This window comes from Pyrgilauda ruficollis, unplaced genomic scaffold, assembly GCF_017590135.1.
Source record: "Pyrgilauda ruficollis isolate IOZ18807 unplaced genomic scaffold, ASM1759013v1 scaffold38, whole genome shotgun sequence".
NCBI classification, from domain to species: domain Eukaryota; kingdom Metazoa; phylum Chordata; class Aves; order Passeriformes; family Passeridae; genus Pyrgilauda; species Pyrgilauda ruficollis.
In genome coordinates this window covers 4,337,826-4,360,854 of record NW_024525267.1, presented here as the reverse complement: position 1 = coordinate 4,360,854, position 23,029 = coordinate 4,337,826, and the positions used below count along the sequence as shown (strand labels likewise).

The 23,029-nt window shown below is 38.2% G+C and overlaps 1 protein-coding gene across 7 annotated transcripts in view; it reads right to left on the bottom strand.

The window, feature by feature from the left end:
* TECPR2 (tectonin beta-propeller repeat containing 2) overlaps positions 1–23,029 on the bottom strand; it is a 41,292-nt gene that overhangs the window by 18,102 nt on the left and 161 nt on the right. Inside the window, exons 1-16 of one of the 7 annotated variants that reach the window (XM_041476129.1) lie at positions 22,718–22,973; positions 21,068–21,147; positions 20,544–20,692; positions 17,179–17,463; positions 16,944–17,072; positions 16,389–16,520; positions 15,317–15,474; positions 13,794–14,106; positions 12,859–12,991; positions 11,111–11,572; positions 9,507–10,507; positions 7,958–8,141; positions 5,905–6,078; positions 3,592–3,772; positions 1,977–2,118; positions 521–761 (exon numbers count right to left, since the gene is read on the bottom strand). In XM_041476129.1, the coding sequence (XP_041332063.1) occupies positions 521–761; positions 1,977–2,118; positions 3,592–3,772; positions 5,905–6,078; positions 7,958–8,141; positions 9,507–10,507; positions 11,111–11,572; positions 12,859–12,991; positions 13,794–14,106; positions 15,317–15,474; positions 16,389–16,520; positions 16,944–17,072; positions 17,179–17,412 (3,484 nt within the window). In that variant the 5' untranslated portion in view covers positions 17,413–17,463; positions 20,544–20,692; positions 21,068–21,147; positions 22,718–22,973. Of the gene's footprint in view, positions 1–520; positions 762–1,976; positions 2,119–3,591; positions 3,773–5,904; positions 6,079–7,957; positions 8,142–9,506; positions 10,508–11,110; positions 11,573–12,858; positions 12,992–13,793; positions 14,107–15,316; positions 15,475–16,388; positions 16,521–16,943; positions 17,073–17,178; positions 17,464–20,543; positions 20,693–21,067; positions 21,148–22,717; positions 22,974–23,029 lie in introns of those variants that run through there. The other 6 variants (XM_041476131.1, XM_041476132.1, XM_041476128.1 and 3 more) reach the window with 6 other exon arrangements.

Below are 23,029 nucleotides of genomic sequence, written 5' to 3'. Positions count from 1 at the left end.
AGAGGATAAAGAAGAATATTAATGGTCTTCATTTGGTGATGAGGTATGCTAGAGGTATTGTTAGAGTTTACCTAAACAAATAAATGTACCAAACAAATATCCTATTTTGAGAACTGTAGCAAGAAAAATAAAGTAATCCCTCTATTAGAACTATAAAACTATAACATTAGTGTCTTGCACAGTCACACTGATCATGAGCCAGACTCTACTGTGCAAGATAAAATAGCTTCAGCAGCTTAAGATTGCCTTATCCCAGAGAAAAGACAAATGTAGGTGTTAAAAGCAGTAACTTGTGCACAGTCCACTGGTTGACAATGATTTTTCCATGAAAAATATTTCCCTTTAAATGAGAAAGTATTGAAGACCAAATGCTAATGAATAATTTAACTTAATTTTTTAACAAGTTAAAGCTGCCCTGACTTGCCATGGGTAATTTCTGTGGTGACAGAGCTGTAGTTAGTTATTTCCTTCTATTTAATATTCTTAACTTAAAAAAATTAAGATGCAAAAGCACACCAACCTACTAAGTTTCCCTTTGCTACATGGAATTCATTTTTGCCTGAGGAGATCCAGACTCCACTGCCATTGACTCCGAGGAGGCTGGGCTGGCACTGAAGCTGCTGTGACCAAAATGCCATTCGAAGCTTGTCAGCCACCTTCTCCACAGGTGCCTGAGCTGCTGTTGCCACCGTGTGAGTTGCCTGGATTATGGTCTGGAACAAGCTGCACTGGTCAAACACTACATAATCAGTGATGCTTACCTGGGGGAAAAAGAAAAAAAAGTGCTCTTGATAATTAGTTAAGCTCTGGGGTGAACTGCACAATCTTTCCCCAGAAGCTTTTTTAGAATTCAAAGTGTAAGAAGGGAAAAATAAAAATGGTGCATTTTGAGTAATTGTCTTGCTAATAAGCCACAATCAGTATTAAACACCAGCTTACAACTCCTTTCTATCCAACAATCCTTTTACAATGCTGCATTTTAAGATAGGCTTTTGTTTTAGGATGTGTCCCTCTAAAAATGTGCCAAACTCTGCAAACTAAGAAGTAAATTTTCAATTTCCCAAAGGAAGAGAAACTTGCACAGTGCAGCAATTCAAACCACATGACAAAAACTTGAATGCAATACTCCTTTGCAACTACCTCATGGACATTTTAATTCACAGTGCAGAAGGAGGTCTAAATAAGTAATTGCCCAAGTACTGTCATGGACAACTAGGCTGGCAACACTCTGGGATACTCCTAGAAAATAATGAAATTTCTAAGAGCACAAAAAGAGCAGCAGTTTGCCAATAACCTCAAAGCCAAGCTACTCACGATGCCCACATGCACAAAGGGATTATACATGCACATAGACCAAAATTCTTGTAACTAAGGTAGCATGTAGACCAATTTTCTGTAAGATTGTTTTTGTACTCCCTTCTTCCCCACCCCTATCTCGGGAGAAAGCAAGAAAAGCAGGAGAAACCAGAGGCAGGAATTCCAAATCAATGCCAGACAATAACTGCAGTAACCAAGCTAGTTTCACCCACATGAGCTGTGGCTGAAGCAAGCTCCACATGGCTCAAAGAAACCTCAACTGAATGGAAAAATGTGAAACACATTCTTTTGTATGGTGACTTATTATTTATTTTCTCCATCTAAGGAAAAGGATGGGCACTAAAAGACAAGAGAAGAGGCTGCATTCAGCAGCCAGACTTGATGCTCTGCCTCAACAGCATGTCCTATGACCTGGCAGAGCATTCTTGTGTTCTTGAAAGCTTCTGCAATGCTGCTCTAAATGACCACGGGATGGTTTTCCTTCCCTCTTTACAGCAGACACAGAAAGGGGATTTCAGCCATAGCCACACAGAAGTTTAAATATACTGAATAAAGTGTACTATTAATTGAATTTTTCCTTAGAATTTTGTGGGAAAACAACACAAATAATCAAACCAAGGTAAAAGACTAAACTGAAAGCAAAATTAAAAAATGCCTACTTGCCACCAATGGTTATCATCTCCTTGTGGTTTCTTTGAAACTATACCAGTCCTGAACCAGAGATTGCCATGGATATCCAAAGCCCATAACGTCTGCTGATCACCAAGGGTTATGCACACTGGTTCCAAAGCTTGCATTTCACTGGAAATGCAAACAATATTTTTAATAAAAATATTAAAAACCTTAATTCAAATTTATGTTAATGGTATTTTAAGGAAGCTGTTACAATGCTAATAGTTTAACACGGTTGAAACTCAGTGGGGCCAAGCTAAAAAACACATTTGACATTAAATTTTCAGTTATTCAGTACTTTATATTTTGTTTAAGTAAAAAACATTCAACAACAACAACAACTACAACAAAAACAAGTCCTTCAAAGATCCTCAAGATTTGAAACTTGGATACATAACAGTAAAACTAAACAAGTCCTATTTTGTTCAGTAAAGAAGCAATCAAGAGCTCTGCTCTTTAAGGTTTTGATAAAATAGCTTCATAAATCTATCTCCTCAACTTCCTTGACCTACTCTCAGAACAATACCTGCAGTTCAGGGACCACAAAGAGAAAACTCAACTTCACTATGTGACAGAGATAAATGCTGAATTTAGGACTGTAAGTTTCCTGCATAAGTAAATGATTTTCAAGCTCAGAAAGTCAACAGGGTCAGGTGATCATATCAGACACTGAAAAGGTAGCAAACAATGCTAGTTCTTTCAGATAACCTTTCTTGACAATTTAAGAACAAATAGTGACTGCCTTCTGCAATTTTAACACAAAGCTCAAGAACATGAAATGTACCTAAGGTGTAGGTCAGCAGGTATTTTCATTAAACAAACTCATTAGAGTACGAGTGAATTTCACATTTGAACAAAGACACAGTAGGCTCTCAGACAGTTCAAGAACCAAATACCAGGCTGGGAGGTAGCACAAGTTAAGGTTTCACAATAGGATATTCAGTAGATAAAATCTCCTGACAACAAGACTTGAATCTAAATATGTGCCAGGCTGATGCCACAAGAGACACTAAATTCTACATTCTCAAAGCCAGCAGTAGAGATTCAGTGCTTTTAACTTTATCACAGAGGAACTACTGTGGGCATAGGATCAACTACAAAGCTAAACACCAACGACACAACGTATTTATAAAAATCTGTGGCTGGGGAGTGCAGAAGTGTTATCCAGCTGCGTGGACTGTGTGGATGACCAAGAAAATGCATACATTTCATCCCAGGGTAAAAAAAAAGAAAGAGAAAAAAACCTCTCAAAAAACTAGAGAGCTCCTTAAAACCATTATGCCACAGATTAAATAAGCAATATTTAACAGAAAATCACACTGACAGACATTATAAAGACATTTTAAAATTTCTTCTCATTCTTTAAAGCTGCTTGTGTTTATGACAATTCCTTTCATTACATAGCAATCATGGATGGATGGATGGCTGGCTGGCTGGCAGGAAGGAAGGAAGTACAGACAGACAGCTAAAACAGATATATCCACACAAGAGCGGTATATAGACACAGAAGCTCAGGTAATACTTTTTCAAACATCAAGGAGCTCCAGCACAATTATTTGTGTCGTTCTGGTTATGCCCAGCACGTCCCAGCAGAGTCATTACCTGACAATGTCACTCTTCCACTGCTCTCCCTCGGGACAGAAGCTGCGCACTCCCTCGCGGTAGAGCAGGGCCCGCTGCTCGCTCAGAGCCCACACCACATTATTTCTGGATGTGACCTGTGACAGTGGATAAGGGCAGTCAACCTTTACTGCTCGGGCACAAGGACGGTCCACACTCAGGCCTAGAAATCAGAAAATGAGGATTGCTTTACAAACTTTGGCTTTTTGCAAGAAAAAGGAAAGGGATAAAGCAACTCAATAAAAGGAAATGCAGAAGGGAATCTCCTTGACATGCTAACATTTGTCATTTGATCACAATTTCCTTGAGTGACTGTTCTTTCTGTAAACTACTAATAATTTCCTCTAATACAGCTGATGTTACATTTTAAAAAATAAGACACTGTACATCCTTCAACATCCTGCACAGTGCATGTCCAGTCCTGTCATTTCTGTTCCTTTTCTCCCTCTAGTGTCAGCACCAGGAATCTCCATTTATAAAACCTCTATTAGAGCTGACAGAAGCATCAAAGAAAAAGCCAGTAATGGAAGAACTTCTGCCCAGAACATGCCAGGGAGAGAAGCAACCTGATCTGAGTAGTGACAGCAGAGCAATTACAAAAGAGCACGCCACAGGGTGTAGTACTGAAAGGAGCAGAGAGGTTCTGGTAGATTTACAGGCAGTTTGCACATATTTCTACATCTAATCTACAGGAACATGTCTTCTTTATGATTACACTGAAGCTTGATTTACACCTATGAAACTTCATGTGAAACATCTCAGGAGACACAGCTTTTGTTTCTCCTCATGCTGCCAAAACCAGTATGAACAGACTCATGTCTATAATATATTCTAGACTAACAAGAACACTCATTTCTAAACCTCTGAGTGCACACTTCTGTTATAAATGTTACACAAGACAGTGAAGGGAATGAAAAGATCCTGGAGAAACAATTTTCACTGGCTGCCTCTCATTAGGAAGACTGATATATTGAGAATTTATTTTTTGCATCAAAAGACAAATTTGGAAGCCTAAGAACAGCAGAATGTAAGCTGATGTAATCAAACCAATCTCTCAAAGGGAAGAAAAATATTGATTCAAACCTCCACAGAGCCCTTTATGATTAGCATCCAAAATTTACTCTCCATCACCACTATCCATGCCTGTTGGCAGTATGCATGTGACCATAGGCAGGCCATTTGATGTTTCTAAGACTACTACAGTTAACTAAAAAAAAAAAAATTAATACAGTGTCTTTGAAACAGTGATGTGTACTTAAAACAGTTTTCTTAATCACTAAGAATTTTTGCATTGTGCTACAGTAAGTAAACCTAAAAGAGAAATTACGACAGTGCCAAAATGAAATGAAATGTAAATAAGAATTTTGATAGCCACTCAGACATGATGTCCTGTCTGTATATATCTAATACAGTTTGCCCTTGACCCAGTCCTCCTCTTGATTCACCAGTAATTCTTTCATCATGTTATTGGTAATTTTTCCTTAGTCACTCTGTGCAAGCCTCACATGCCTGAGAGTCCTTGGTACTTTTCTCCCTTAACTCTAAAACTAGTACTAACATCCTTCATTCTAGCTGCTTGCATTTAGCCTGAATATTTTTGCATAAGACCTTCCAAATACATCCTCTTCTATTCACTGAAGAACTTAAAACTAAGGCCACGACTTCAAAGTTGCCACTACACACTACCCCTTTTTCCAATTAGTGCCTCACTGACATCCAGGAAGAAGGCAGCTGCAGATTCCTGCTCCACAGCCCATTCTGTTCCCCCATGGCTTTGCTTTCTCTATCACATAAAACACATACCACTTGTCTATACTTCCAAAGCACTTCACTTCTTCTGTCTCAGAATGTCTTCCTGCCATTATCAAGTGGTAACTCTTACCTTCTAGAGATCTGTGCTTTTCAAAACACAAATCTCCTATTCTGCCCACTTAAGGCTGAGTTGTTTCAGTGCACCATACCACTTTCAAAGCAAGGATATTATTTTGATATTTTCTATAATCCTTTCCATTTATCTCCATCCATCTCATATCTGCCCCATGCCATAAATCCTCTGTACTGTATGTACTCAATGTGGCACACACAAAACAAGTGACCATGAACTAACTGGCTTTTCCAATTCTCCTAATTACACAAAATCTCACAACTCTTTCTAAGTGTTTCTCAAGATAAAATGGTTTCATTATGTTCTGGCTCTGGATAAAAGCTTGTAGCAAATTTAAATCATCCTATAGACTTGAAATCTAGTAATCTCAGCCCACAAAAATTCGAAGAGCCTGCAATTAATTCAGGTACCTGTTTGCAGATACAGATCTCCATTTGTTCTGATAATCCAGGCAGTGTCATCACTTAGAGCTACAAATACAGCCTGGGGTAAGGCCTCATACCAGTGCCGTTTTCCTTTTATAGTTACTTTTCCACAAGCAAAAGCTTTGTTAGTCTTCTGCTCAATCTTCCAGAGAAGAGCTCCTGTAAGAGAAGCAAAGAAAGAACACAATAGCACTCAGCAATTACTGCAACAGTCACAGGTGATGTGTCCCAGGTACACCTAAACTAATAGGAGGGGTAAAGCAAATCAATAGCATTAAACAAAAATGCAAGTTTAAAAAGTCCTTACTTTTTTTTTTTTTTTTTTAAGCAAGACCGTAACAGTAACTGACTTCTAATATGTAATAATATCTCAAAAAAAAAGATAACCAAATGGAACTCCAAACTTAATTGCTGGCTTGTACCAGAACAGTACACTGTCATATTAATTTCCTTTGAATGATTCCACAAAGTTGCATTTAATTCCATTTTGACATGCTGTGGGGTTAACATGCTCCTGCATTAACGCATCCATGGCAAACTGTGGATGCTAGAAACTTGCACAGATTCAGTGAAAAGCTGGGTGAATTCCTAGAACTGAAGGATAAGAAATGCAGAGGAACAACCTTTTTGCCCAGGCAATTTGAGCCACCAACAACTGCAGCCTGTACCTACCAAGAGCAAATATGACACACGCCCACGCCTTTCACTTTTCTGCAGGGACCCTGTTGGACCACTTTTAAGGGTAAGATACTGAGCTGGATGAACCCACACTCTCACCTACTACAAGTACTCTCAAATTGTTTTGGCTATAGCAAAACACAGCTACAGATCAAACAAAATTTTCTTTCTTCTTAAACCAGAGAGCAAGTCTTCCCCTACAGACAGAAGGGAAGACTGACATGTGCTTTTAGAGATGACAGGGAAGAAATGTAGTGGCAAGGCAGGAGACAAGGAAATTATAATGGCTGAGAAATTTTGTGTTTTCACTCCAGTCCTGGAACAATCTGGAAGGCCAAAAGTGACACAAATTTATAACCAAAACCTGCTTAATTTTAATCCTACATAATCCTCATTCACAACCATCCAGAACAAATGCATATGCAAATGTACTAAAACTTCAAAGCTTTTTTCTTCAGTATTTCAAAAGAAATCAAATCAACCAACCCACGCATACACAAAGCCAGTTCTACACTTACAAGAAAAAGAACTTTAAAATTGTGAATCACTGAATGGTTTGGGTGGGAAGGGATCTTAAAGATCATCTAGTTCCAACCCCCCTGCCAGGGCAGAGACACCTCTCACTTGACCAGATTGCTGAAGGCCTCATCCAGCCTGGCCTTGAACACTTCCAGGGATGGGGCATCCACAGTTTCTCTGGGCAACCTCTTCCTGTGCCTCACCACCCCCACAGCCATGAACTTCTATAGCTCTGTAACAAAAATCAAGGTTTTGTATAGGCAAGGAGCTCTTCTCTGCCTACCACTAAACTGCTACTTCTGAAGTTCACTTTAACCAGGCAAATAAATGCATGTTGAAAACCTCCCAAAATGCAATGTGAAACTGCTAGAAAGACATCCACTTGAACTAGAATATGAGATGCAGAGGTAGTGAAGATGCAGGCATATAACTGTGACTATTAAAAAAAAAACAAAAAAACAAACAAACAAAAAGAAATCCAAACCAACACAATACTTTTACATTAAACAAGCCCTAAACAAGCAAGTTTCTGGAAGTAATTGATTTGAAAACAAACAAACAAACAATAAACTGCCTATGTGGAAATTACATATGTACACAACTATATATGTAATCTCACAAAGATGACAAATAACACCTAATTAAATAATAACTGATACTAGAAAAAAAAAAAAAAAAAAAAAAAAAAAAAAAAAAAAAACAAAAAAAAAAAAAAAAAAACCAAAACAAAACAAAAAAAAACCCAGCACAAACAACCAAAAACCCCAAAAAACAAAGAAAATGTCCAACTCTACCCAAGTTTTATATTGACAAGACAACAGTGCAGCAGAAGTCAATCTACCTGAGGGGGAAACTGCCACTTGCTGGACTCCATCCTCAAACTTCTGCCAGCGCAGGCCGGCCGCAGGAAGGGCACTGCAGTACAGGCTGCCTCGGTAGTCCAGGCACCAAATGTATTTTTCTGAGACAACCAGGCTCAGGATGCCATATCCAGGGCCAGAGTAACCCATCCAGCTCTCTGCAAACTAAGAACTATAGAGTCAGAACAGTGTCAGGTGTCTCAAACTGCATAAGAAAATGAGTATATAAGAAGAGCAGCTCCCATATTTTGATTTTAAAAAAGCTAAACTTAAGTACTTTAATCAATGAATAAATTTGCCTTGTGTAAAACAAAGCAACATCTGTCACTGTTCTCGAAGGCTGTATGTGCACAATGAGACTGCTCCAACAAGATTTAGCAAAAAAAAAATAAACCCCTCCACCCCATCATCAACCTCCAACGAAGGAATATATAACAATATACAGCCTGTTTGTAGGCTAGGAAATTATTCATTGTCTAGGAAGTGATGAGCAAAGGGAACAAGACAGCTGAAGGGCAGAGACAGCTGAATATCCAACTCCAGTACTCTCTGTATGGTAGCGGAGCCATGTCTTGCAGAAATCTGGTTTACAGCCTGCTCTCTTAAATTTTGATTGCTTGCATGAGGTGAACTCAAGCACTGCATATATTACCAGGGGAGGTTTCTAACATGACAGAGTGTAAGAATACCACAACCTGAAACAAAAATCTTCTGCACTTTGGGCTGCAGTTGTCAGTAGATAGGACACCATCAACCTATAACTCAACCTTTATGAACTAATATTTAGTTGATGTCAATACAGGGTGTTACAGATCTAAAAGAGACAATATCCACACCCTACAAGAACTGCATTTCCTTCTTAAGACTTCTGCTAAAAGTCCCAGTAATTCTGGCAATTTTGCAGACTTTGCAATTAACTTTAGTACTTCATTTCTATAGTATCTATGAGGATTACCCACAAAATAACTATGAAGGAAAGAGGGATAACAGAAGAAGGAAAACTGTCAACATTTTAAACAGTACTAACTACTGCTGGCTAGGGGACAAAGACTAATCCTTATTCTGAGTATTTAGAGGTAAAGTAATCCTTAAGCAGAAGCCAGCCATGTGAGATAATTAGCATTAATTCTTCATGAAGTCAGCTGAATTTGGGAACAGCATCATGCAGAATTTGGACTACTGGAGATCCAAACAAGCAGCAGCCTTTGAGCGTGACTGGGTTTTACTGTTCACTCTTTAACGGATGGGTTTCTAACAGCATTTTTGTTGAGATGGGAATAATACAGCCAGAACAGCTTCTTTGCATTGCAAGCACACATCACCCATTTTGAAGTCAGATACACCACATTTTTTAAGAGTTACAACACACACTGTTGTTTGGCTTTATACTTTACTTGTGTATTGAATCAATTAAAAAAAAAAAAAAAGCTCTCCTAAAGATGTAAAAGACAGTAATTGCAGGAAGCTTTATTTTGAAAAGCTGTTTCTTTTTAAGGTTAAAGGTACTTTAATTAAACTGAAAAGAAATACCTGATCAGATTTTAACAGCACCATTTCATCTAGGCTTATCTTGGCTACATCCTGTGCTCCAGGCACAGCACCAACTTCAGGCATGCTGGTCTCCGAGGATGAATATGGTAATCCATGTCCATAAATATCCTCTTCATCACTTGAGGCAGATTTTTCAGTCTTACTTTCTTGAGTGTCTGCTACCCTTTCAGCAGTGCTAGTACTACATTTAGCTTTGATTGCACTTTCAAAATTCCACCCAGAAATGGAAGAGTTGTCTGAATGAACATTGTCAGAGACATCACACTGGAGTGCAGAAGGGTCTGACAGAGCACTGTGGATTAGAGACAGCTGCTGTTGGTCTTCCTCACCAGTTTCATCACTTTCCTTTGGTGTCAGAGATGTCTGGACACCAAGAATACTGTCACATTCCAAAAACATCTGGTCTGTAAGGTCTGGATCTTCAGAAGATTTTTCAGTATCCTGCAGTTTCATTTTATCCAAGTCTTCATCTATTTTACACAATGCAGGAAAATCCTGCTGCTCCTCCTCCTCCTGGCTCAGCTTTCCAGGACAGCATTCATTGCTCGTAGAAACCACACCACCATTACATTCACCACCAACACTGCTTGTCAAGTCTTCTGTGAGCATGAGAGGAGATGCAGATGTCAAAGTATCTATAATAGCTGAAGTACCCATGCCACTATCACTGTTTGGAAGTTTCTGTAAATCAGCCACATCTCCATTTTCTTCATTAATTAGTACATTTGCTGACTCAGGAGACTGCAGGACACTGAAAGTTTCTGAACCGTTATCTTCTTGCAAGATTGTATGGGATTCCATGCTGAACATACTTTCCTGATCCGGAGATCCAGTACTCAAATGATCAATGCTGCCACTCATTATGCTGGAAGTCATGGAAAAGGAGTCTGCATTCAAGGAATGTGGACTGTCACCAGAAAGCTGACGCTCGTAAATTGGTGTGCCTTCCAGAGAGCTGTGGTTTCTCCTTGCCCCACTTTCTGTTATCACACACACACATGAAAAATGAGAAAAGCAGTATTAATAAAATCTATTAAATCCCAGTGCCAAGCAAGAAATTAAAATATTTTTAGAACTGAAGGAAGAACAAAGCTAAACCTAAATTTTAACCACACTGAATTTTTTTCAACTTTACATTAAATGATACATATAAAGCCCAAAAAAGTCTTAACACAGTAAAAATTAAAATAATTGAGTACTCACACTACTTCATCAAACTAAAGAGGATGGCTAAGAAAGACACTGCCAAATATTCTAAATAGATTGAACAGATATTACACAATTCCAACATAAAACTGGACACAGAGTCCACTGTGTGGTCCCATTAACAAATACATTAGAACTCAAAGCATACTTACATAAAGGAAAACAAAAGAAATAAACTTCACACAGATCTAAAAAGACTTCATCAATTTATCACTTTTAAAGGAGATTTTCATCTTAAACAGAAATGACCCACCACAAGCCATCAACCATTTCAGAAGCACACCACCACAGTACACAGGAAGCCTGCCCAACAGAGACTCTTCCATCTAATGTGCTCTAACAACACGCAGTGTCAGGGAAAGTTCTGCTCCACCTACCCTGTTTCTTCTTTTTTTTCTTTTTCACTTTAATTGGCTTTACAATAAGTTCTTGATCAAAATCTTCAGAGCTGATGGTGCTGAACCGTTGTGAAGAAAGCTGACCTTCTCTCTGAGCTTCTGGAAGTTGGTCTGCACACATCATAAAGCTCGAGCCACTGTCCACGGAGTTCACAGAGCTGCTCCTGCTTCGTGATTCACTTACTACAGAGCAGCCCCTTCTCCTGGCTTCATTGCTCAAGTCTCCCACTCTATCAAAACTTTTCTCTGATAGTGTTGGAGTTTCCAGATCATCTTTCACCAAAGAAGTGCCATTTTTATCACCAGTGACTGAAGGGGAAGTAACTGGTTTTTTTTCTGTTTCCACTGAAGGGCTGGATGATACAGATGAAACTACTGATGACGGGGTCAGCAATTTAGGACTTGTATCTGTTAAAGGATTTGACAATTTTGAATTCACATCTGAAATTGTCCAAAAGAAAAATGAAAGCATAAATACTAGCTCAAGTATAAATACTAGCATCAAGTGAGTAGGGGCATAATTTCAGAGAGCATTGAATGAAAAGAATATTTATGAAAAAAGAATTCTAAGCTAATGACATTTAAAAATAAATGCCTGTGTGCATGCACACACACTGTAAACTCCCTGCAAATTAATCTATAAGAAAGCACTTCTCCCAAACCCTGTATCAAACTTCTATTAGTAAAATTCTGAATTTATGTTTATGTAAAAAGAACAGGACAGGTCTGCAGCTTGGAAGATCCAATTCTATCACACACTGAAGTGCCATCCTATATCTTTAACTTCTTCATTCAAAGATTCAGTAGCTTGAAAAAATCAAGGAAAATTATCAGATAAATCACTGTAGTGATTAGCAGAAAATGCACTTCTAAAGGCTCCCTTCAAACTATACTTGAAAGTTGAGATTAAAATAATAAACAGTCTCCAGAAGTTTGTGAGTAAAGAACTGCCTAAATGACTAAAACTATTGCCAACATGCAATGACAAGAAAGTTAAGTTCTCTAGCACTGAAAGAGACTTCATAGCACATTTATTAACATTTTGCTAAAACAAAGCTAAGATGCAGTACTTAAATGCTCCATCTTTCAAAGAGTTCTAGTAACATAAACGTTTAACTCAGATGGCAACAAGTATGAAACAGTCAAATTATTTTTTGAATTTTAGTGAGCGTTCTTTGGATTTATTTGCCAATTCTTTCTTTTTCATCGCTAGGAAGGCTGAGATATCCCCTGGAATGTGGCTGGTGACAGGTGGCACAGAATCAATGTATTCAGCTGTTGAGACTGATCCTAAAGAGATAACCATGATCAGGAATCCAGACTGCTTCAGCATCATGGTTCAGAATGAGCTCTCAAATGCGCAGATTAGAGATGCCTCGTTAGGTTAATGCTGATCCACTCTCAAAAAAAGGCAAGCATATTTAATTTCTTAATGCCCCCATTCTCACTGCAGGCAAAAGAGAAGCTCAGACAAGCAGATAAACCAGACCTCCAAATATTACCTATCAGAACAGATGAGTAACTCTACAGGACCTGGGAGGTTTTTGTAACAATCAGAAGGGATTTGTCTGAGGTTTGATGTGTTTCAGTTTTGTTGGTTTTGTTTTTTTGTTATTAAAAAAGGACAATAGGCACCATACTCCATGAGGTACACACTAATTTATACATACTGTTACTATGTACTATTTACTAATTTCTACATACTAAGCTTACTAATCTATACAAACCTATTGATGACAGTCCTTCAGGTCTATTTGAAATTCTTATTATGTCTCTATCTCCCTTTAAGAGAAAAATCTCGTTGTTGGTACAGGACACAGACACAATATCACCGTATCCTTCCAAACCACCAATCAAAGCCTGTGAAGAGTCAGCAGAGAAAGAAATAATTGGCATTAGATTAACACAGTGTTTGTACAACATGGTACTCTTAACAAAAGCGTTCCCTGGATTTCAATCAACATAAACAGTACAGGCTAAAGATTTTTATCTTATTAAAAAAAGAAAACAGAAAAAAGAAACAGAAAAGAACTTTTTAATCATGATGCAGCTCCATTTTTATACTAATTTAAATTCCACAGATCCATTCTTTGTCCAACTAAAGGCAACTAAATATAACAGCTTAAGCAATATACAATTTGGTGGCAGAAAAGTGCCACAGTATGAATATTTAACATCATTTAGGCAAAAATATACTAGCTTGTATCTGCATTCATATGCGTTTTTAAGACAACAAAATAGCTAACACTTGACTGTATACCAAATAAAAGGTAATACGTCTTTTTTAAGACACCAGCAGTGGTAGAAGAGAAAGAATAAATAGTTCCAGGCACATTTTATAGGCCTAAAATATCTTTCTGCACTAATTCCTAGACTGTAGGTTTCTATATGTTTCACTAAGCATCAGAATTAATTATGATGTTAACACCTTAACTGAAAGCTTTAAATATATGTAATTTTCATAAACAACATACTGAGCTAGTTGGTGAGTATATCATTGCAATGACAACTGGAAAAGGGAGACAATAAATATTCATTTTTTCTTGCTTTAAATAGGGATTTAAATCACAGCCATAGACTGTATAACCAAAACAGAGTCTCATGGCACAGCATGAACAAAAACATGGAAGAAACAAAATATGCAGCCACAAGATTTATCTACCTGGTTCACAGTGTCTAGTAAATAGATGCTGTATTCGTTCCAGGTCAGCACCCATCCTTCTTGGAAAAAGCATGACACAAGCCCAAGGTGTTTCTCTGGAGAGCTGTAACTTCCTCTGTCAGGTGGTTCTAAACGAGGATACAGTTCAAAAGTTTTTATTCCTCCAGCAAATACATCTTTCAATATGAATGTGGCCTGAACAGTCCCATGAACATCTGACTTCCACAGACGAAGCCCAGGTCTGGCAGCAAATAGTGTCAAGTCACTCTGTTTACACAGGCCAGGGATAAAACATGCTCCAAATTTGCCAGTGCTAAAATGCAAAAGAATTTATTTTAAAAGCTATATACTTAACTTTGAAACAATTTAAAAACTAATGGCACAAATTCACAAATTATCAGAAGTCTTTGATTAAAATATTTAAACGTCTGAAGTACAAATTTAGTTACAGTAAGACATGAACAGTAATTCCAAACAACAAGTTTCCCCTCAGCTTTGAATGTCAGACACTACATCAACTAAGCAAGTTAAATGACTCCTCCTAATAAGCTTCATAGCTTTAATGCCACTCTGTCCATCTCAAAAAGATCCTACTATGCACTCTTCCTTCTCCCAGAATTTATAAAAAACAACCAAAACACTACAAACTAATGTGAAGGAACTGGCAGACTTTACTTGCAAGAAGCATGGAACAGACCTCAGCTGCTAAACCCTTCCTCTTCCTTCTCCCAGAATTTATAAAAAACAACCAAAACACTACAAACTAATGTGAAGGGACTGGCAGCCTTTACTTGCAAGAAGCATGTTAACAGACCTCAGCCTTAATTTCACATACACAGAAACACCATTACTATCATCCAAGAAAACCCTTCACATATAAGATGGACCTTGGTATTCCTCTTACTATTCATATCCCTGAAAGATACATCATAAACCCTCTTTCAAGGGTAAATTTCGTCTCCTTAGAGACAGTCAGTCATGCTGTTCTATGACCGGGTTCCCTTTTCCTCACCCGAGAGGGATTACATAAAAGGAGATGTCAAAGCCACACAAGAGGTTCCTAGTCTTCAACTCAAATTTAAGTGCTTACTATACATTCTGCCTGTTAACTCACTTCAGTGTGTAAGAAAAACAGGGATGATGACTTGCTTTTTGCATCAAATATTACATCACCCATTAAAAAGACGTGACTACAACGCTTGCTCACTGCAAGTCACAGTAAACAAAGAGGGACTGCAGAGGAAGTTCGGCAGTGTTTTCAGTTTAAAAAATGAGAAAACATCTTAAATATTTTTGCCTAATACTGCCTTGAAAATGTCATCGTGACATCCTTGCAACCACATGCTTTCTAAATAGGTATAATTGTCATTTCATGTTCGATCACACACAGCTATTGTAACTAGCTTTTTATGAGCAGACTGCTGTGTTGTATTAATTTTACTGCCTAGATCACTCTGTCTGTAATTCACTTTGAAATGCAAGAATTAATAGATGAGCCTGCATCAAGATTTTATGAGGGTTACTTTTTTCTGGGCTGTGTTCCAACTTGGTTGACGGATTTCTCTTCTGTGTAAAAAAGCAGAGTCCGCTGTAAAGTAGAGACAAGCAGCACCTTCTGGTTGTAATCCAACTGCACAATCGAAGATGGCTCTTCCAGTACAAGGCTGGAGTTGCAAATACCCTTTCAAAGACACACACAATTCACAAGAATCAAACCTTCCTAGAAATGCAAGGTGGTAACTAATACTTCAAAGACATTTATAAGCCCAAGAGAAAAAAACAAAACAAAAAGCTTTTGAACTCTTGTTGGATGAAATTCACTTAATGAATACAGACTTAATTTATGTAGGGAAGAGGAGAGTCAGATTGTGTGTCACACTCTATGAAATGCAGTTTCTCTTGGAATACTAGCTAATACATTTCCCTTGAAATCAACAGAAACTTTAGGACACATTTTCTTGCTTCTTCCCCACTGCCAGCTCATGCATTGCTGAGACAATCATTACTTTCGGTGATTTCTGTCAAACCAATTTGAGGGACAGTCACAGATAAATCAGGTGTTGTTGAAACTTTTCTCCCATTTAAAAATTCAAGTTATCATTAATTTTGTTGACATCTCAGGTCTGTATTAACTAACAAGATGTGAGAAAAGTTCCATTTACTGGTAACATGTCAGTCAGCCAGCAGCACCCAAATGTTACTTTCATTCTATGCTCTAGACTCTAGACTCGAACAATTCTGGGAGAAATACTTCACCAACAGAGCTACATCAGACAAAAATATCCCTTCCAAACAAAAGAGAAAATACTGGCTGAAAGCTGAAGAAAGATTTGGTAGTTATTTCATGAAAAATGAGAAGGATCACTACTTCTTTTTAAATGCATTACTTTTTAAAAAAGGTAAGGGAGTTCTGAAGGATATCCAGTGGTTGCCTTGCTGGGTGTGCACACACTGGGCCAAGTGTACATATACCAAAAAAGCCATCCAACTAAACACAAAACATTGAGCAATTAACTAACTGCTAAATATTTAAACACACCAGCATTCTTTCAGGAAGTGCAAATGCAAATTAAGGTCTCTATAACAAATGCCCACCTGGTCTAGGTCTAGTGCAGAGTAGACAATTTTTCCTTTGTCATCTCCAGAGAATAATTTCATTCCATTGGGACTCCAAGCTAAAGCTGTAATGCTACTTTTGTGGATGCCAGCAACATCAAATCTGCGAAGCTGTGAAACAATAACAAAGCAACAGAAGAATAAGCTGAAGAGAAAATGGATGCACAAAGCCTATTCAGTGATTCTTAACTGGCTTAACTGGAGATCAAGTACAAAAGTGCAGGTCCTTTTAAAGTTTACTTAGCACAGAAACCCCATAACAATCCAAAACCCCCCTCCACCAAAGAGAACAGCCAAGCATTACACATGACAAATCTCTCAGAAACATATTTGATTAAATACATCTTTTGTAATGCAAAGCATGCTTTAATATTATTGTTTTATAAACTTAACATATGAAGCCTAAAACATATTCACAGTTTTTTCATCAGGCAAGACTGGCTGGGTTTCATTCTTACAAAGGATCACAGTAACACTCTACTAGAACTGGCCATACCAGAGCTCACAGAGATTTAGGCAGATGAAAATATTTACCTGTTTGTTCCTTCCAGGTAACGAAGACACAAGCTGGAAAACTGCAACCCGACCTGAGGCTGTACCAACAGCAACCAGATCATCAAAACAACTCAACAGCTTTACAAAAGTTATAGATTCACACCTCCCCTGTTGAAACAAACCATACAAAGAACTCAATGAGACACCAACAGAGAGCTCAGTTCTGAGCAACTCGGCTTCAGCAGAACAGACAACTGTAAAAGTTTGGATTTACCTCAAAATTATATTTTTTCATCTGGTTTACATGCCTGCAGTAGAGATAAAGCATTCCAATGCTGCTCCCCACAGCAATGTAGTCTCCATTGGTATCAAGTGCTGTGAGGTAAACCACAATGGAGCGAAAGCCTTTCTGGATCTTTGTAGGAATGGCATTGAGGAGATAATACAAGGGACAAAATTCCTTAAATATTACTGGTGAAGCCACAGATGCCATAGCAAGGATTTGCATCAGCAATTTTAAGGCTGAAATAAACACATCTACATGACCACATAAGGAAATCTGAAAGACAAAAGCAAAAGACATGTCATTAACTTGTGTGGAGAGAGTAAAAGGTTAACATATAGCCCCAATCTAGCAAAAAAGAAGAAAAAAAATCAGATTTTGCTTTGCATAAAGAAACAGCAAGTTAAATTATTGTAGTGAATGTAACCTATTCTTAAGAGAAACTTTTTCTTACCAAAAAGTGTATTCCTTACGTTCAGCCAACATATAAGGATATATGGTAACCACTAAATATGGGTCAACCACTTTTTCTTGCATCTGTACATTTGTCAAAGTTGAGTTGGAATGCAGTGTTTCTTTTCATCTGCCTAGTGAAAAAACCATTAGGACTCTGACAATGAACAATCCATGTGATGTATTTCTCAATCTTTCTGTAGCCTCTACCCTCAATCCAACCAGTGCCCAAGAGCATGGGATATTACAGGGCTGTAAGATCAAAGCAACAGACTAGCATTTGTGCTCCACTCCTTAATGCCCCACAGCCCAAGAAAAAACACAGCTGAGAAGCAGCTCAGCTAGAGCTACATCTGCTGTACATTCAAACAGCAACCAAAAAATTAGAATAATGTGGGAAGAAAGGGGTGAGTAAAAACTTTAAAACTCCTATTTTGACAGACACAGGAAAATATCCATGTAACAACTGAATTGAGAAAGATAAGGAGCAAACAGGAAAAAAGCACCATATGTCCAGGTTTCCTTTTATGGATAAGAAAATAATTTCATGCTTGTGAGCAATACCGTAAATATACTTAGGGAAGAATATCTGTGAATAACAGAAACAAAGACTCTGTTTGCCTTCTCCAAGAAAAACAACCTAGTCAGAGCTCATCACAGTAATAACATACTGGCACCTTCAGAAAAAGCTGATCAGGAGGAACATAAAAATATGCAAAAAATTTAATTAAACCCAGCAATTTTTTCATCACTACAGTCTTGACAAGAACATTTAGCAGCAGCAACTGCTGCTTCTCCTCATGGGTGACTTTGAAACATGGAAAAGAAAAGAAGCCTTCACTTCTCAGGTTTTGTTTTGCTATGAGCAAGTCCAGTTAACAGAATGGTATAGTCTTGCAGTTTTCCAACACAAGAATTTTGGGTATCTGTAGACAGGAAAGTTTTTCATGGTTGTTTAGGATCTTCACATTGAAGATTTTGTTTAGCTTCAGCAGAGTTAGAACTTCCTTAGAGAAATAAAAAAAAAAAAAAAGACATCTGCCAATTGAAGTTAGAAATGCCTCCAAATGCTCACAATTATTCTGTGAAGTACTCCTACTGCAATTTGTAATATCTCCTATCGTGCCTTGTTTTTAATTCTCTAAGGATGGAAAATGTTTTTTTGTTTGGCAGCTTCATACATTGCTTGCAGTGTGTATCAACTAAACTAGAAGAAAAAAAAAAAAAAAGCTGTTCTAGTTTAATATCTCCATTACTGTGAAAAGCTCTGGTGCCTCACTTTTCCAACTCTTTCAGTTATTGTGCAAGAGCATTCAGCACATTCTCTTTGGGCCCTGCAACACTTGCTGTCAATATAAAACTGCACTAAGGCCAAAGGGACTGTTTGCATGACATCGCCTATGCATGTCATAGACAAGACCACAGGAATAAAGACTGGTTATTTGGCTTATATTTTATCTGGTACAAAAACTGCCATTAAGTACGCTAGCACCAATTGTTAAAAGTTCCTAACTGTGGTAAATTTTACTGCTTGCTAGAGTTTAGAAATTAATTCCACTCTCTTCCAATGTTTACAACCTGTCATGATGTATTTCATGAAATATCATGAAGACCAGCTGATACATGTGTCCAAACTATTTCTGAATAAAGAGCTCCTTTCAGAGATGTTTACTAAGTTAACAGATAACCTTAGCACATTATGACACTTCCACAATATTTTCACAAACCATTCATTTCCTATGCTATATTTTAAGTCTCTTACCCCTTCTTTCAGCATTTTCTGCTTTCTATCTTCAGTCAACTAAATATAAAAAGAATCCACTGTTAAAGTCTCATTTGCTGTTCTAAATGTGCTGTTTTGCCACTTCAGTAATTTTACTAGTCAATGGTGTTTTCTCTTTTCCCAAATAAAATAAAATCCAGCCTTGTCCTGAGTCTCGCATTTTCTAATCTTTCTCTGTCTAACCTCAACTTCTACCACTACCCAGCTACTGCCTCATGAATTCCACATATTTTGGTTTTTAAGTCCCCTTTGTGACTCTGGCAATTTACGTCTGTCAGCATTCAAAGCTGCTCTTGTAGCTGGAACCATCTCACACTCCTCAGTTACTAGAGGAACTTCCAAGCCCTCAGAATTCATCCTCTTTCTTAGATTCCACCACTTGTTCTTCCAGCTCAACTAAACCATTAAAAATAGAGTAACTGATTACCAGCTACAGAAATATGCAAATTTTTACTATCCAGAAAAATACTTCATTCCTCTACAATAACCCTGTCTGGTACCTGATGCATATTTTGGAAGTTTAATTAAAAAAAAAAAAAAAAAAGAGAAAAAAGGAAAGTTTTATAGAGTTTTTTCTTCCCACCCACAAAAAAACACAGGAGGAATTTTTTCTTGACACATACAAAGACAAATTTGAAAACTCCGCTATTAGGTAAGGGCTCTCACTCTTTATAGAATTTATATACAATCTCTGATGGCAAAGTAGTAAAAAAAAATTAAGATTTTGTTCTCTATAACACATTCACCCTGAACAATCAAAAAAAAGGAAAAAATTATCAATGAACTATAATTTTTTGACTAATTGTACACAAATTAGTTTCGTCTTGAGCTGTTTACAGACTAACAAAACACTTCTACTGATTGTGTAAAAACATATAAGTGAAAACTCAAAACATATTTTTATTAAAAATACTACTAAGATTAGGTAACTTTATCTACGCTGACCAAATGTATAAGGGACTAGAACATCTCCCATATGGCCTATACGTTCAAAATATCTGCACAAATACCACAATTCTCTGCTTTTGAGCCTAAAGTCTTCAATATCCCTCTGACAACAGCTGTGTATCACATGTAGTCTGTAACAGCTTTAGGATTAATTGTTATCTGTTTTTCCTACCTCATTAATCAAAGGCAAACAGCAGATATAATCTATTTTCTCAGGCAGATTTTGGAAATGGATGCATGTGTTCAGTCTGTGTCAGCCACAGTTATTCTGAAGTACATAACAGTCATATAGGGCAAATCAGCTTGTGCTAAGCAGCTGTCCTGCAGAGACAAAGTAGAGAAAAATACCACATCAAAAACAATCACCAGAGTCCCTCCTTCTCAGCCCTCAGACTTCACAAGTTCTTAAATACTGCATTCAAGGTCATGCTTTGAAAAGTAACTTTTTAAAAAAATTTCTTCTGGTCTTAGAAACAGGAATAAGGCTCAATGCTGCCGAACAGAGGCAACTGAAATGAGAGATAATCCTGTGGTTCAGCAGACAGGGAGCACCCAAAGGTTCAGTGCCAGGACATGCCACAGACACGATGCAGGAAACTAAAGCTGTCACTGCATCTCTCTGAGCCCAAGGGTCCTGTTTGTACTAGAGGGACAACAGCTCCATTTTTCTAAAAAATCTTTGACATTAAAACTTACATTTAAGTTCTTCGAAGCACAAACTCCCGTATGACCACAGCTAAACACAACAGCCTCTGTTCTCAGCTAGATCCTGCCAACTTAAGAGGAAAGCAGTTTTATTTCCTAATACTTCTCACACATTCAGCCCCAGAGCAGGCTGCCCCACTGCCACATCTCCAGAGCTTTTCACAGCACAATGCTGCAGAGCAGAGCACACAAACACACACCCTGCCAAAGGACCTCTGCTTCACGTGTCCTGCACACAGGTCATGGTTACCTGATTGACACACACTTGGCTTTACACAATTCATTAAATGCTGCATTTTAGGCTTGTGAGAGACAGAGCTCACTCTCTGAAATTTTAAAAGTTTAATACAGGAAAAAAGGGACAATATCCAGCGCTGGGGTGTCTGGCAATATGCCAAAACCACACAATTAGCTTAAAGCAATGTTCTTATATACTGTTACATATAAGGGGATACATATATATTCTTATATATAAGGGGATACATATATATTCATAAGAGTTTACACATATTCAAACATTCCAGTGAGTTTACACATTCTAGGAACTCTTTTGCTTGGTTTTAACCATTAACCTGTCTGCATGTCATCTTATAGATTGAATCAATATATTTTATTTCTTCTTGAGGCTCCATTCTGTTGTTTTGACACCACAGAGTCAGTAGTATATTTTTTCTCTTGGTGTCCTGGTTCTTGTCACTGTTATCTTATCATTCAGATAAGATGATGCACAAATCTGAGAAACAACATAGCTATTTCAGAACATCATCTGAGCTAGTTACATAAATAAAAGCATTTTAATATGATATAGTTTTTATTTTAATATGCTAAGGGCTAAGATACAACATATATTTATCACACTTATTTATATAAGCTATATGGTACATACATAAACTGACAGGTTGTATTATACCAAAAAAGCAGTTAAAAGGAAAAAATTGTACTATATACAATACAAATTGCATACTATATACAGTTGTATACAATACAATTGTATACTATATACAATTGCAAATTGTACTATATCAGAATCTTTGTGATCAATAATAACTTGCAAAATCTAATATCTAAATGCAAAAGCCAGTAACTACATTTGTCATTTATAACATGGCTCAAATGATGTTTGGTTTATTTCTCTGTGACATAATAAAAAACAATAACAAAACAAAACAAAATATCTAGATGAAGGATATGGAAAGGGTAGAAAAGGGGAACCTACAATGACTGCACATCCTTATAGAGATGGGAAAATTCAGCTGATGGTCTTGTGACACCCTACAAAACCTTCACAGAATCCTGGAATGGTTTGGGTTAGAAGAGACCCTAAAGACCATCCAGTCCCAACCCTCCTGCCGTGGCCAGAGTCACCTTCCACTAGACCAGGCTGCTCTGAGCTCCATCCAAGCTCGCCATGAACACTTCCAAGGATGGAGTACCCACAGCTTCTCTGCACAACCTGTTCCAGCGCCTCGCTACTGTCACAGTGAAGAATTTATTCCTAACATAAACCTGCCCTTCTTTCACTGTGAAGCCATTCTCTCTTGTCTTAACCCCCCCCTCCTCGTATGGATTTATTACACATTTTCTATTGAAACACACTCAGATGTTTCAAACCGCTCCTTCCCAACAGGTGCCTTCTCGCACCTGTGTGGCTGCAGCGCCTGTCAGAGAAGGACAGAGCCCGTGGCTCCCGGCCGGACACCCACGGGGCTGCCTCGCCTTCCCGCCGCCTTTACCTCGGCTTATGCCGGATTTACCGCCCAGACACAGAGCCCCGCCAAGGGGACAGCGACGCAGCCCCTCCGGGTAACGCAGCCGCCGAGCCCCGCCGGAGCCCGCCCCGAGCCCCCTCACCGAGCGCTGCCCGCGCCCCGGGAGCCGGCCGGGAGCGCCGCCCGCAACAGGCGCCCGCAGGCGGCAGGCCCCGCCGGCGGTGCCCGGAAAGGGGAGCGGGAC